The sequence below is a fragment of the Meleagris gallopavo genome, chromosome 1 (genome assembly GCF_905368555.1).
Source record: "Meleagris gallopavo chromosome 1, MGAL_WU_HG_1.1, whole genome shotgun sequence".
NCBI lineage: Eukaryota > Metazoa > Chordata > Aves > Galliformes > Phasianidae > Meleagris > Meleagris gallopavo.
In genome coordinates this window covers 69,308,439-69,324,099 of record NC_139404.1, presented here as the reverse complement: position 1 = coordinate 69,324,099, position 15,661 = coordinate 69,308,439, and the positions used below count along the sequence as shown (strand labels likewise).

At 38.0% G+C, this 15,661-nt stretch overlaps 1 protein-coding gene across 1 annotated transcript in view; it reads left to right on the top strand.

The window, feature by feature from the left end:
- Positions 1-15,661, top strand: part of PHF21B (PHD finger protein 21B) — a 158,984-nt gene that overhangs the window by 131,569 nt on the left and 11,754 nt on the right. The window contains exons 6-8 of the mRNA XM_085232894.1: positions 1,665-1,787; positions 6,880-6,931; positions 13,244-13,320. Of these exons, the coding sequence (XP_085089020.1) occupies positions 1,665-1,787; positions 6,880-6,931; positions 13,244-13,320 (252 nt within the window). The remainder of the gene's footprint in view (positions 1-1,664; positions 1,788-6,879; positions 6,932-13,243; positions 13,321-15,661) is intronic.

The following is a 15,661-nucleotide window of genomic DNA, read 5'->3' as shown; positions in this document are numbered from 1 at the left end:
GTCCTGCACAGCTCTATATGGAATAATGCCGGTGGTTTCTGGGAAAAGAAACATTCAGAAAGCAATGGGAAAATCCTTAGCAGGACACATGGATGCCAGTAAACATTTATCAATGTAAATAGCCTGTTTTTAGTGGGATTAAAATGCATCAGTATATAACTTGACATTATGATCTTCCCTTTTCTTAAACCATTTCTTATTAATAATATTTCAGATTTCTTTGCAGGCTCAAATTTCCTATGGACTCCCTCTTCAATTATATGGTGATATCAGTTATATCAACTGGTCCCAGGGGAATGTATCAAATAATCAGGCATTCCCTTCTATGTTTCCAGGGGCAAGCCAAATGAAATGAGAGATCAGAGTTTCAAAACTGATCAACAGATCAGTAGGAAAAAATCAAGTTATAAATTTATTGTTTCCTGTTTGTACAGTTTTTCAGCTTTGAAATACAAGAACTTCACCACTCGTGTAGTGTACCAGAAATAGATTCAATGAAGTCTGCCAATAAAACCAGCAGACATTCATTGTAATTTGCTGCTAGGATCCCGCTGCTCTGGATATTATTGGCAGCACAGGTTTTCATACAGTGCTAACAAAGAATACAGGATGCAGTATGGTTTGTGAATAAATAAAACTAAGCATCTCTTCCATACTTCTCTAAAATTATTTATTTTTCTTTCTCAAACTAGTTACTGGTTAAAAAAATACCTTTTTATGCTATTGAGTCTTTTAGAGTGACTGAGTGGAAATCAAGTACCCATATATAACAGTTAAATAAATTGGTCTAAGGTTAGCAATTAGATGGAAGAGACTCCATGTTGAAATCCAATAGCTTTCATCAAGAAGGTGAACTTGGGAAACTTCCATACTCCTTTATGAAGCTTTGATTATGGGTGTAAAGTCACGTGTGTAGTTCTGGCATCAAAAATTGTCTTTCTTTCCTTTTAATTTAATGCCTTCCGAGGTAATGTTATTTGTAACATGTAAATCTTTATGTAGTAAATCAGACAGTAATAGATGCATGCATAAGAAATCTGTATAATAATTCCTATAGATAAGGTTCTAAAACTCAGTTAATTTTAATTTAAAAAGTGTATTTTACTTTGTTTACACAAAACTGGATGTCCACCACTCATAATCCGTAAATACTAGGACTCAACTCTGATCTCAGTTACATCAGTATTTCTGAGGAGCACCTTCCCTCCACTCCACGTGTACTTACTCTGAAATAACACTGGGATGACTGAGGTCAGGCTATTACTTTGAGTGTATAGTAGTTCCATCTCTTCTATGTGTATGTGAAGTGAATTAAAGGAAACAATTTAGAATCACTGACAACCTGGATAGTAAATTTAGGCCACTGAAACAGCTTCACTAGCCCTCTGAATACAGTGTCCTGATTTGCAGAGATGTTAATGTCAAATGGCTCCCTTAGGCTGCTGCTAGTTTATGATACATCTATAAAGATTAATCTGTGGAAAGTTTAGTAGAGATTTAGAGACCTAAGCTAGGTATCCAGTTCTTGATACTATTGACTTATGATTTGCATTTATTATCTACATAGGTATCAACTAACCATTCTGTGAAGAATCAAGTTTCAGGCAGAAAATTCCAGTTTCGTGTAGTGAATTCTGTTCTTTTGTTTGTACGTTGTCTTTTAGGTTATCATTATTCAGCCTCAAGTCCAAACCCAGACAGAAAGTAAAGTGGAGACAAAGAAACCTCCTGAAGAGTCAGCTCAGGGACCCCCTCCTACCAAAAAGAAAAAGGAGGAAAATCCAGAGGTGATTTATTTTATTATTAGTAGTATTGTAAATCTGTTACAGTATGGTTGAACTCTAGGGACCATTTTTAAACACTTTTCTGCGTGCATATATAATTACTGTATTTGTGCTTGTGGTTGATTGCAAATGGAGTGATTCCTGCCCTAGAGAGCTACTCTGACAAGTTTGGTTTGCATCATTCAAATCTTCCATTGTCGCAGAATGTAAGAACTGTAGGTCTTACAATGATCCAGGCACCTTGTATGAGTATAATTGTATTTCTTCTGAAAGATATATACAAGCTGATAATATTTTATTTTATGCTAGCAAATAACTAACACCAGCTTTACAGGCTGTATATGAGATCAAATTAATATTTCTTTCTATAAGCTGATCTTTTACATTTTTGTTCTCTTTGTAATGAATTTTGCAACCTCTAGATTGCGTGTAGCGACATATTTCTATGCATTTGCTGTGTGCTTGCTATTCAATATGTACACATTCTCTCTCTGAATAAAGAGCAGGTTATAGGGTTAAAACTCTTTCATGAACTATATTTACTATGTAAAAGAAAAATACAAATCAGAAGATGTAGAAATGGAGACTATGTTTAACAAGCGTTTTGGTTTTACTAGATATATTCAAATTAGATTGTGCATACTTTTGAGGCAATTTGAGAAATTATACAAGCTGAATTTACTTCTGATGTTGAAATGCTCAGATTACGTGACGTCCTAACCTTATTACTCTAATATGCTTGTAGCAAGAAGGCATTCTCGGAGCTGTAGGTATAAGAGCACTAGTGCAATATAAGTTTTTAATGTTATGTGAGCAGTGTGGGTGGTAGTTCGTTTTACCATTTTGAGAGGCTTGTATACTTAAAAGAGTGTTAAGGAATAAATATTGTGACTTCTGGCCTAGAACATCACAGCTTTATGCAGAAGCCCTGCTGAACAACAGTTACGAAATCTCCCCAGCTTAAAATCTGACTTTTGGTATGAATCTTCATTGTCACTGAACAATCGGACCACATGAATCTATTTTCTTTAGAGAAATGTTTCCTTATTATTATTATTGTGCAGCACCTGCTGGGCAGAAAGGCTAGTAGATTCTGCTTGAAAAAGAATTTTAGAAAAAAACATCATCTTTTCTTTGCCCATAACTTATCCCCTGCAAAAGTATATTAAGCAAATATCTTCCAGAGGGATGCAGGAAGAGACCACGTGACTGGGGACACATGTTGGTATAGCTTTCTGTTAAATTGCTAATGAGCATGTCCTGGTGTCAATGGTCTCTTTGGTTGCCTTTTTGTAACCAAGATCATTGTTCCCATAGTACATACAGGAGGCCTCAGCAAGCATGTTTTTCTGGGTAGGTAGGATGCTGAAGCCGTGTCCTTAAGTATGAAAGTATGACTTTTTTTTTCTTTTCTTAGATTTGTTTCACAGCTATAAATATATAGGTCTTTAGGTCTAGAGTTAATTTCTTTTGTGCTTTGAAAGTAAACTTTAGTAGATTATAATGTATTTGAGCAATTAGTGTAATTAGAGCTAACAACATAATTAGTGTAAACACATGTAATGACATAAATAGAACATGCAATTATAAAATGAAATGGTTTTGTAAAAATCTTTGTTTTGCTTCATGAAAAGACATACTGCATATTTCTAAAAGCAGTCATGGCTGTTTAACAGATGATTAAATTTGAGACAAAGAGTAACAAAGATACTGTGATCTTTTCTTAAGGAAAACAAGCATCCTAGGCATTTCTCTCCACACCTTTATTTGTCTTCAAAGCACAAAACTGAGGCAGGAACTCAAGTATGTCTCAACATAAATTTCCATTGTGAGAGATGGGATTGAACAAATTACATTTAAAATTCAAAATAAATAATCCAGAAATAACCAGACCTTCCAGTAGCCAGGAGTTCCACCTGCAGTTCCTGAGTTTCTAAACAAACAAGAGATCGAGGATGCTGGCTGTCTTTTGTCCTGACCTTGAACTTTCTGCTCCCCAGCTAGAAATTAAGGAATTGTGCTAGGGAGCAGTTCTTCTGTGAAGAAAGTGCCTGTTATTTTTCTGTCATCAGTGTGTTGTTGTTGTTTTACTGAGTTTAGTACAGAAAGAGACGGTCAGAATTGCACAAAACATTTTGCATTTCATTTTGTGTGTCAGTAAAATGTTACATTTCTGGTACTTTTTTAGCGTTTTTTTATTTAAAAGAAAAACTAATGCCAGAAATGCTGGTTGTTTAGCTAACAGTGTTTTAAATTCTATCTAAGAAGGACAAAGAGATACTCATTGCTGTTTTGGACTAAATGCTAGTGATTAAAAAGCTGGAAAAACTAAAGGATCAGTTTTGTGGATTCCTGCGCAGAGAAGAAACAGCATTGCCTTGCCATTACTCTGTGGTACTTGAAAGCAAAGCACTGCAGTGGAAGCAGTATTCTGAGTTTAATCCAATAGGCTGCATGAGCATGAAATAGCAAAACCCATTTTAAAAATGCTGTTAATATAATATGCTTGTTAAAATGAATGCAGCTTTTACTGAATCCTTTAAAAAGAATCCATCTTCCAAACAACTATAAAAGCTAATGCTTCCTTTCTTTAATAGTGAGATAATTATCAAGTCCATTTATGAAAGCTCTTCGTACGTTAAGCAAGTATGCTGTCATTACGTTTAATTAGATATATATTTGAATACTGTTAGTATAAATAGAGAAAATTGTTTAGCAAGGGTTCCTGTACACAAATAATGTTAGTTTAGATGTCAGAAAATACATGCTCCCTTTACAGCCTGATCTTTGGGTAAGATAGACAATCTATGCTCCTTTGGGAAAATACAGTTTCACATTAACCATTCCAACTCTCTGATTCTGTATTGAAATGTCTCTATCACTTCTGCTCAGAGTGCTGATGTATCCTGCCACGAAGTTACTTTCAGTAGGGGTGGAGAGAAGCTTGTAATTCTACTCAATTGACAAATTTTCTTCTCAGATCTTCTCAGTGGGTCTCAGATCAAATATTCATCTTTCCCTTCACATGTGGAATCCCCACTGTGTGTAGCTGGTGTTTTAGACATGTAAGGAGTGAGCATTAATGAAATCAGGGTACGACATGCGAATGTACATGTGCTTGTCATTACCAAAGTTATGGAGGGCAAAAATATGGCATATGTCCCATCCAAATTGCTGGTGATTAGGATTTAAATTATATTTCTTTAATCTACAGGAGGAATTACATACTAGGGGATCGTGGAATGACAGTATTCCTATCTTATGGCTTTGTTAGTTCATCTTCTGAATGTAGATATTTTCACAGATGGAAGAACAGTATGGATATCCAATCCTCACCCTCTAACCCACTCCTTAGCTAGATCCTTTATTTCTAAAATGAGGATGTGCTTCCTTTTACTGATGCATGAAAGTGACTTACTAGTTGATTTTATCCTGGGCTGAAAATTGAATCATCAACAAGATGGTCAAATTAATTTTGACTTGGGACTGTTGAAATGTGTTCTTCTGACATTTCTCTGGTTGAAACAGAACATTTTGACCTTATACTACCTAAACATTCCAGTTAGTTCAACCTAAACCTATTCATTTTATTTTGGGTGAGCATGATGATCATATCCTCCAATGGTCATAGGGTGCTTTGCCACAGTTGGATTGTGAGTTTTGCTTGCCTGGGCCCCTAATAGCTTGAGTTTTCAAGTTAGATTCTCTCTCCTGTGGAATAGCACCTGGTGAAAATGCCACCTGTGTAACATGGCCCAACAAGGCTGTTCAGAACAGCACAGAAAGGAGGCCTTGTGTTATCCCGGGTCTGACTTGAAACCAAGAGTTCAGTTCAGTTTGGGCTAGGAACTACATAGCAAAATTTCAGTTTTCCATTTAAGAAAACAGAATGCATAAAAAGGAATTTCTGATCCAGCAAAACTTTTTCTGCCAGGAAGAATTTCCAATGAGAAATCACTGACACAAAATGTAAGTCTGCTCTAGTACTTGACCTATTACTGCACAGCTATGTTTTGAAGTTTTGTTGATATTCAAATGTGTTTTATATGTATACAATGTACAAGAATTCTGAGTCGTATTTTAGATCACATTCCCCACTGTCAAATGAGTTCACCACTGTCAGTGCAAGGTATTTGTTCACTCCCCACTGGGGCAAAGTACCAGAGTGTCTATTTGTAGTCCACGCACGTTATAATTTTTCTGTAACTTAGGAAAAGCAATTTCTGAACTGTTCTGTACACAGAATCACAGAATCACAGAATGGCCAGAGTTGGAAGGGACCTCAAGGGTCACCAAGCTCCAACCCCCCTGCCACATGCAGGGCCACCAATCTCCACATTTAATACTAGACCAGGCTGCCCAAGGCCCCATCCAATCTGGCCTTGAACACCTCTAGGGGTAGAGCATCCACAACCTCTCTGGGCAGCCTGTTCCAGCATCTCACCACTCTCTGAAGAATTTCCCCCTGACTTCCAACCTAAATCTTCCCTCCCTCAACTTAAAACCATTTCCCCTCGTCCTGCTGTTATCTACCCTTTCAAAGAGTTGATTCTCCTCCTGTTTGTAGGCTCCCTTTAGGTACTGAAAGGTTGCAATTAGGAGAGACTAATTAGGAGAGTCTCTGTTGGGAGACTATACTTCTAATGTCTTCTTGATTATTAACAGATGTATTTACAGCATTGTAAAGCTCAGTGAAAGTGTGTGTCATATTTTCTTAGTACAGCTTGCTCATATCCAGTAAAAACAGTGCCAGGTCCAGACAGTGATACTAATACACAATCACTTCTTCAGAGAGTGGAGTAACAATGCAACTGGCAATATGAAATTGAATGGACTGGATTTTGATCATGTGTTATGTAGCATTAGTACTCATACAGCACTGGCCTTATGTCTCTGAACACTACTTATATTCTACAAGTAGGGCATGACTGACCAGGCATATCTGAAGCAAATCTTGAATTGCTTTTTCATATGCATTTAGGTAATAGACATTTCTAAAAGACCTTTATTAAGCTTATTCTATCAGTGCTAGATTACTTACTTCTACCAGGATTGTCACAATAGAAAATCTAACCCCTGTTTATTTTTTCCATAGAAAATTGCCTTCATGGTAGCATTAGGACTGGTTACCACAGAACATTTGGAAGGTAAGATGGCATGTGTTGTTTCACAGTTCAGATTTTGAGTGATATTTTTTCTCTCTGCTGCTCCACAGCTGAAAGAAATGGGTGGTTTTGTCCTCAGAAGGGCAATTAAAGATCAGGTAAAATGTTGCTTGTGCACAGTTGTGCTTTTCAGCCTCAAACTAATGGGCGTCTGTGTTTTGCTCTGCCTCCCATTTTATCACACATCTCATGGTGTGACAACTGGCTCTGCAGCCAGCAGCAGCATGCCTGGCATAACTGGTGTTGGGGCTCAATCTGTCAACGTGGTCTTTTAAAGGCAGTTACCTACCAAGAAAGATAGTGAAGCTGGAAGTCTGCAAAGGCTCTGGCCAACGCTGGTCTGCCTGAAGTGTCAGCAGGAGTCATTCAAAGATTGAATGATTTATCCCAGCCTTCTGTAGCGAGCATGCCCTCCCTTCTTTCCTCGTGTGAGAAGGACATGCTCTTATTTCTGTCCATCTTTAGAGTTCCACAGAATAATGTATATGACAGTAATGAAATTCTGCATTTGCTTTATGTGTTTTTAAGTGGATTTAAAAACTACCTATCCCAAGGTCTTCCTTTTCCCACTCCTTTTTATTTAGCCAAAATAAGCAGACTTTCATAAGCCTGATCTTGCTCGTGTGAGAGTTGCTAGTACACCTTCCTAGGCCTATAAATATGTGTTCAAACAGATATTGCATATAATCTAAAAGCAGCTGTTGCATACTGTTTGCTTTTCTTTTCCATCCTTCCAAAAAAACCTTGCAGAAGTTAGCAGATTTGTACCATTCTTTGCTCTACCTTTGTCTTTCTGAATAAGGATGTAGATGAGAGCAAAAAAGAACTTGTTCAGCAAATTTACCAGTGGTGTTAAATGGGTTCGGGGGTTTCTCGGCAGAATGGGCACATTCTCATGGAGAGAGGAGTTATTGTTAAGAAAAAATCTACAGGTTGATGTGTTTTGGTTATGTGGTCAGTCAGTTCAAGTTGGTGAGATTCCACTGATATACGGAGTGCTAATCTGGTGTCCAGGCCAGCCAAGAGTGAATCCTGATAACAAAAATGTTAATGATAATTGACACTGCTTATGACTGTTTATGTGCTTTAGAGTTAGCCACATTCTTAGATTCCTTGCTGATTTAAGAGTCCAACTTATTTACAGCTTTTTTTTAATAAAGTACATTTTTCTTCTCTTCTCTGGTTTTAAGAGTGGCTGTGAATTATGGAGAAAATAGTGTGTTAATTATAAAGGCTTCTTCATACATGCAGCAGGTTTTCTGGGCTTTCTTTTTTTCTTTGCTTCTTTTCTGTCTCTTTCCTCTTTAAAACTGCATTTTAGAAAATCATTTGATGTCCCAGCGACTGAGAATTTGAAAGCATTTTAGAGAAACTTTAAGCCATCAGCCCTTTTAATGCCTTAATGATAATGGATTGAAATGGAAATTAAAAAGCCACAGCAATTTTGAGAGAAGATTTTTAATCCAAAAAGTGCAAATGATGACTGGTTCTTGTTTTCTTTGTCTAGGGAAAATAGGACAGCATTTGAAATTATGCTGAAGTGGAAATTATGCTTGCAACAGAGAGAACTTTGTTTTGAATAATTCTTTGCTCTTTGATTTTATTGGAACTAATAAATTGTTCACATGGATTTAATGCTTATGTTCAAAATGACAAGAACTGCTCTGCTCTGCTTGTTGTACAGAACAGTAAATGCAGAGATGCACATTTTGAACCTAACTACTACAATACTTATCCTCCAGAATCAATTCTTTCAGATATATTCAATTTTTATATTCCCACTATCTTGAAATAAATAGCTGTCACCAAGAGCTATTTACTATGGAAAGGGTATTTTGTCGTGACTGTTGGTGATTACAGCTCCCAAAAATACCCTCATAGCTTTCACAGGCTAAAGGTTATTGTTTTAGTGCTGTGTCATGTTTATGGTTATCAGCCACTGTGATTTACCAGAAGTATGCTCATTATGCGGTTCTGTTTCTCTTAGTACTTCTAATGTATTCCTCAGTTTTACATTTTTTGAATTAGGCTGTGTCAGGATTGAGTCATTAAAAGCCTATTCACTCAGTAACATCATCTCAGTGTTACTGATTTTCTTCGTTATATTCATTAATTTTGTGATGGGGAGCTGTGATACCTTTCTTATAAGGATTTCTCTACCAGCCCAGTCTTTCCACCTGACTTCCATAGGAAGTTCTTTCCCCTTGCTGGGAAAAGAACTCTGTTCTGCAGATCCCCAGTCCTCAACAGTAAATGATCATCAGAGCCCATTCCTCTGGTGTTTTGCAGGATACAGATTGCATTGAAGAGGAAGAGGAATTGTCATTACAGGCCTTATTCAATAACCATACAGAGTGTTTTTTGATGAAGGCAGTAGCTTGTGGAAGCCTCCAACATAAAGCTATCTTCAATTTTATTTATCTCTGACAAATGCATTACCACTTAGGTTTCCTTCTTTCTGTTTGGTTTATATTTTTAAAAATTAACAAACCAAAGAATAGATCTGTGATGCAGTGTATGGTTGTGACATTGAAAGTTCAAAGAATACTTTCAGCATTGCCATTGTGTTAAAATAAATAAATAAAATTAAAATCTAGATAGAAAAAAAAAAAAAGAAAACATTCTAAATAATTCTTTACTGCAGGTCTTGCTAATGAAAAAAAAAAAAAGCTGAAATATTTCCATTTTTATTATTGGGTTGTTTTAATAAATTAAAACAAATTATTTATTTTTACTTCTTTAAGCCCTGCTGTGAAAGAGGTAGCAGAGAAAACATGCTCAGTACTTTTTAGCAGAAGTAGCAAGCAGCAAGCAACAAAAGATTGTATCTCAGTCTTTGCCTCTGGTCTAACGGGATGTGATTACTTATAGATATGTTCCTGGATGTATGCACAAGGAGTTCTATAAATGAAGTGCTGACACTGTGCCCTCCCTCCCTGATGGCACTATAGGGTAGAGTACATCCAGTGCCATTTCAGTTCATTAGTCTCTCTCTATTTCCTTCTATTTCCACTATGATTATGTTTCCCCCCCAGCCAGCTTTTATCTCTTCACCACACTGATGCCTCTTCCAAAGCTGCGTTCCAGGTCTCTACCACATGTGTCGGTCAGGCTCCAGCAAATATTTCTGTTGCCTTGGTGAGAGAATGTATCAAATAAATTCTCTCTTAATCCTGGGACCCAAAAGGGCAGAGAGCTACAGATCCATCATGGGCTTCTCATGAAGACACTCAGCCTAGCTGTGCACTCTGACACATGGAAATCTCTGCCGTGTCAGGTCCTTTGTTTCTTTTCCCAAACCAGTGATCTTGCAGCCCTGTGACAACCTTTGAGAAGCAGTAAGTCTGGGCAGCCCTTGCTCCAGCTTTTTACCTACACTGCCATGCAGATACTGAGGTGCTGCAGCCCCTGGATTCACTGACCGGCTTGGGTTACTGGAGCTGGCTGCAGAAACCACAGCTCCTGCTCACACTGCTGGAATCAAAGCCCAAAGTCAGTGGTTATCCACTTCCTCTCTCTCTACTAGCATCAAGGCACACAAGTTCTTCTTCTATTACATCCCTGGCACTTTTGGCCTGGAGTGCATTCCCTTTCTAAGACTGAGACCACCTTTCTTCCTGTGGCTCTATGGCAGATTAATGGATCTACAGGTAGCACTCATGCAGCTGCTGACGCCATATTCCCATCATGATGTAGGGTTTGGAAGCTTCAGGATGGTGATTTCTTCATAGCCAGGTAATACTTTAATGGTAGGACAGAGCCATTACCCACACAAGAGCCTCCTCTTTGCAGGTGTCATAGCAGTGGGGATGTTAACAACATGCTGCCAGTGGTTGCAACCAGGGAGTTTATTGCACATTGCTGTACAGTCTTGCATCACATGTTTCTTATAATGAAATGCTTCATAGCTTCAGGAGGCACGTGGCAGCATATATCTATCCAATGTCAGTCTGGGAGTCAGACCTGTCTTGAACTGTGCTAGAAAAAGACACCCAAGTGTGAGAGGTGATGTTCTCACGCCAGTGAGAAAACCCAGACAGAATATGCAAGTGGTTGTTCCTCTTTTTTTCTTGTCTATATGATTTTCTTCTGCTACATCCATCAACCCAAGAAGTGTCAGCTTAGCCAATAGCCCTTTGGGAATGAGAAGTTTCAAATCAATATCCGGGAACTCAGAGCCATAAAAAATCCATGCAGATTGTTGGCCTCATTCCTAGTGACACTATGTTCAGGATGTGACCAGTAATACTCATACCATACACTGCCCTTTTTTTACTCATGGGGAAGGTGCTTGCAAGCCAGAAGTGTGTGTCAAGAATCATCATAAGCATCCTGAAAAATGGACTGTATTATACTGTTGGGTCGCAAATGAGAGCTAGAATTCAATATTCTGAATTTTGTGGAAATTCTGAGATGGGACTCTTTACCTCAAATATTTATAGGAGATACCAGACCTTCTGCAGAACCAGATGGTGTCTTCAGTTTCTGTAGGGTGTGCTCCTGGTGCTTTGATGGGCTGATGGTTAGTGTTCCTGCCATTTCCTCTTCTTGGAAATGTGCTCAAAGCAAGACACAATGGAAGTGACTATGGGAACATTCAGCCTAACGGGATCTCTCAGTGCAGAGTATAAACTTTGCTATAAGAATTTCATTTGGTAAATATTTTGAAATGGAGCATCAGGCTAGCTGCACACACAGAATCATTGAATCATAGAATCTTTTGAGTTGGAAGGGACCTTTAAAGGTCATCTACTCCGACTCCTATGCAGTAAACAGGGATGTCTACAACTACACCAGGTTGCTCAGAGCCCCATCCAACTTGACCTTCCATGTCTCCAAGAAAGAGGCATCCACCACCTCTCTGGGAAACCTGTTCCTTGCCTTACTACCCTTATTGTAAAATACTTCTTCTTTGTATCCAATCTAACTCTCCCTTCTTTTAGTTTGAAACCATTTTCTCTTGTCTTTTTGCAACAGACCCTGCTAAAGAATCTGTCCTCTTCTTTCCTACAGCTCCCCCTTAGATACTGAAAGTCCACTCTGGGGTCTGCTTGGAGCCTTCCCTTCTTCAGGCTTAACAGCCCCAGCTCTCTCAGCCTGTCTGTGTGGAGGAGGTGTTCCGTGCCTTGCATAATTTTTGTGGCCCTCTTTTGGACACTCTCTAACAGGTCCACATCCCTCCTGTACTGAGGGCTCACCATCTGGATGTAGATGCTGGTGAGGCCTCACCAGCACAGAGGAGAGGGGCAGAATCATCTCCCTCGACCTGCTGGCCACGCTTCTTTTGATGCAGCCCAGGACACGGTTGGCTTTTCATGTCATGGAGTGGATGTTGGATGGCTCTCCTTGTTAATATCTGCTCTTACTTTATTAGTGAATTTCACTAAAAGTAGGCTTTAAAATACACTCTTACAGTCTTGCTGTTCTGAACTGATGTAAGGAGCTGGAAAAAAAAATTCCATGTGACAGAAATGAAATCCTAGCTCAGATAAAAGCAGCAATTAGCTTGCAGATTTCAGTGGGCCAGGAATTCACTCTTCCTTTCTGTACATGTTTCCAGAAGCGTAAACACGACTAATTTTAACTAAGTACAATCCTGAGTAAGTGCCATCTTCAATAGATGTTGCCTTTTAGGGGGAGAGAGTTATGTGTTTCCTCCTTTTCAAAGCAGGACCTCAGCTCAGTGAGACCAACTATGTGTTGCTGTTTTCAGTGGTGCAGTGCCATGTATGGCTCACAGCAACGTTTTGCTCAGGATTGTGAAGTTGTGTATTTTGGATGAATAAGTCATAGTGCCCTAGTTAGAGCTGAGTCTTGCCATGCAATTCTGACTACTTTTTCTAGCCTCCATGGAGAAAAAGTAATATCAACAAAACTTAAAAGGATTTCTGTTCTCTCATCTGATATGACTTTCAAGGTTTAACTGCTTTATATGCTCTGTTTTGTTAATAGCAGACATTGATAGCATTTTGAAAGCTCTCTGTTGATGATTGCTAAATGTATGTGTTGAGGGATCATCATAAAAATCTCATAGGGCAGCACAAGTCCACTGTGAAGGAGGGGAGAAATAAAAAATGACATGTTCTGAATCTTACAAGGCAAAACTTATTAACATCAGGCCTTGAACTGCAGCAAGTATCAGTGCTGCTGCAACCCAATTAACACTTTAGAAACTGAAACTGAACAGAAAGCCCAAAGGACTGAGAGTAAAAGCGTTTTGCTTAACAAGTTAGATCTGAATTTTTCCCTGATGAATGAGAAATACACGATTTATGCTTCTTTCTATGCCTACAGAAATTCAGAGCAAACGTCAGGAAAGGAAGAGAAGAAGCACAGCAAATCCAGCCTATAGTGGACTCTTGGAAACAGAGGTATTTGATCATTCACTTCTTTTTTTTTATTTTGCTATTTCATGTCAATAAAATGCTTAAAAGTGCTTCTTATTACAAACGTAGATATGAATACAGAACCACACATTCACTTGTAAAGGGATATTGATGCGAAGAAAAAAAAAACCACATAGATTTTCATCTCAGTAGCTAAGCAACAGATTTTCTTTCCATAACATCACTTGCTTCAGACTGGAACTCAAGTTGGTTTTAGTAAAGAGCAAAAGGACCAATTTTTTGTGGGATCTAGTTACTCCTTTACCTACAGAGATGGTCCTTTTAGATCATACCTGGAGAACAGAAGTGTTTTCAGACTTGCATTTTGTTTTTGAACTGAGAAATATAGATTTATTCAGCACATTAAAATTCCACGTTTAATATTTCACTACAGCTCAGGGTTACTATTTGAGCTTCCTATAGAAATAAAACTGATTCACAGGCAGCTCTCTATTTAATTAAGATCCTTCTGTGTTCTGAGTTCTTAAAGGCCTAAATAAAGTGATTTTTTGTATGTGGATATCAGCGATGTGAAATTTTTGGCATGCCAAAATTTCAAATTTCTGTGTTTGTTGGCAGACAGCAGACAGATAAGACTAAGAAGAAGCCTATCAGTTGTAGTCAAGCTTCTTAGTGAATTGACTATTCTTTTTTGAAAACATTGGAGATTTGTATTCTCCAGAACATCTGTGGGAATTTGAATTATTCAGAACTCCTCAGTTTTTCTCCAGCCACCTCTTCATAGCAAATACTGATGTTCATCCATCCAGTGTTTAACACAGCAGAAATTGTAGGTTTGCTAGAATTACATTTGTAGTGTCTTCTCTAAAACCTTTTTCTCCCAACAAGTTTATTAAGAAGTAGCAGTTCTGTGGTTGTATTCTGATCAGTGTTCAAGAGAAACTCAGTTGTCCTGGAGCAGGGATAGAAGGGGTAATGGAAGAGGCCTGCTACACCCTTAGTTTGTACTTCTCATTGTATCTGTTCTCAAAAGCATATCCTGAAGTGAGAGATAGCATGGAAAAAAAAATGTCTGTGAAAGACCCCTATAGCTGATCAGCTGTGTCCTCATTAGGAGCTATCATTAAATACTGACCATGGGGAATGCTGTTCAAGTAAAATGGAGGCAGATGGTTTTCCTCTGATCAATTAGCTGCTCAGATTGATTCGTTAATCAGTGAGTTGAGATATTTTGTGGCATTTCAGGCATTTTGGTGCAGTTTAATTTACGTTTAGTCTACTGAATGATCTTTAATTCATGATTGTTTAAATTGGAATTGCATATAAATTAGACTTTCTATTTGCCAACGCCCCTCAAAACGGCAGGAGCTCAGCCTCTGTAGTGGTGATGTTGACTTCCTTGATTACAAAAGTGTGATCACAATTTTCAGTTGAATGTTGTGCATATCATTTTTGAGGCTTTTTTTTTTTTTTTCCTAAAAATGTTATTGAGATATTGCTTTCCCTCTGTCAACATCTAGGGTTTTTGGTTATTTTTTTTTTGGTTTGGTCTTTGTTGTTGTGTTGTTGTTTTGTTGGTGGTGTTGGTTTGGTTTGGTTGGGTGCTTTTTTTTTTTCTTCTTTTTTTGCATTGGAAAGGGTTATGTTTCAGGCTGGATATTTTGAAGAAAGAAACATTAATTTAGAATTCATTAACAGGCTGCCAGGCATCTGTGTATAAAACAACAGTTTACTCACCACAGAATAAATCATTTATTAGCAAAAACCTTCTAATTTTCCTTCAAGCAGAGTATAACAACATCTAATGGTACTGTTTGCAGTCCTGCTGTACAAGGATGGTGTAGAGGAGCAATTAGGTGTTATGTAGACTGTTAATGAAGCCCAAGAAGCTATTGACCAACAGCTTTTACAGTCTGATAAGTTCATGATGGACTATATTACATCTCTGTTAACATCTCAGTCATGTTTCCAGTGGGCTGTATTTGCAAATTTGAAGTTCTTTGGTGACCTCAGTAGTTTAAAACAACTACTCACTCCTAAAGGACATACATATTAATTTCTGAAAGAGAAATATTTAACTTGGACATTAATGCATTGCTTGCAAACAAATATATTCCAGCTAACTGTGGGCAAGTGTCATAGAAGGTAGTGATGTGTTTCTGCAGCTGGGAAGTCCATCACCACTTCACCACCTGCAAATAAAGATGTCATCTCAAAGCAACAATTTATTATGCAGTTTTTCCTTTATAGACATTGTTTATTTGCTAGGTTTGGAGTTACTGTTGCTGTTGCCTTGAGCCTCTGCAACATAACCTGAAACGCAATCAATAACATTTGCAATTTGCATTTCTCTTGTTAATAAAAT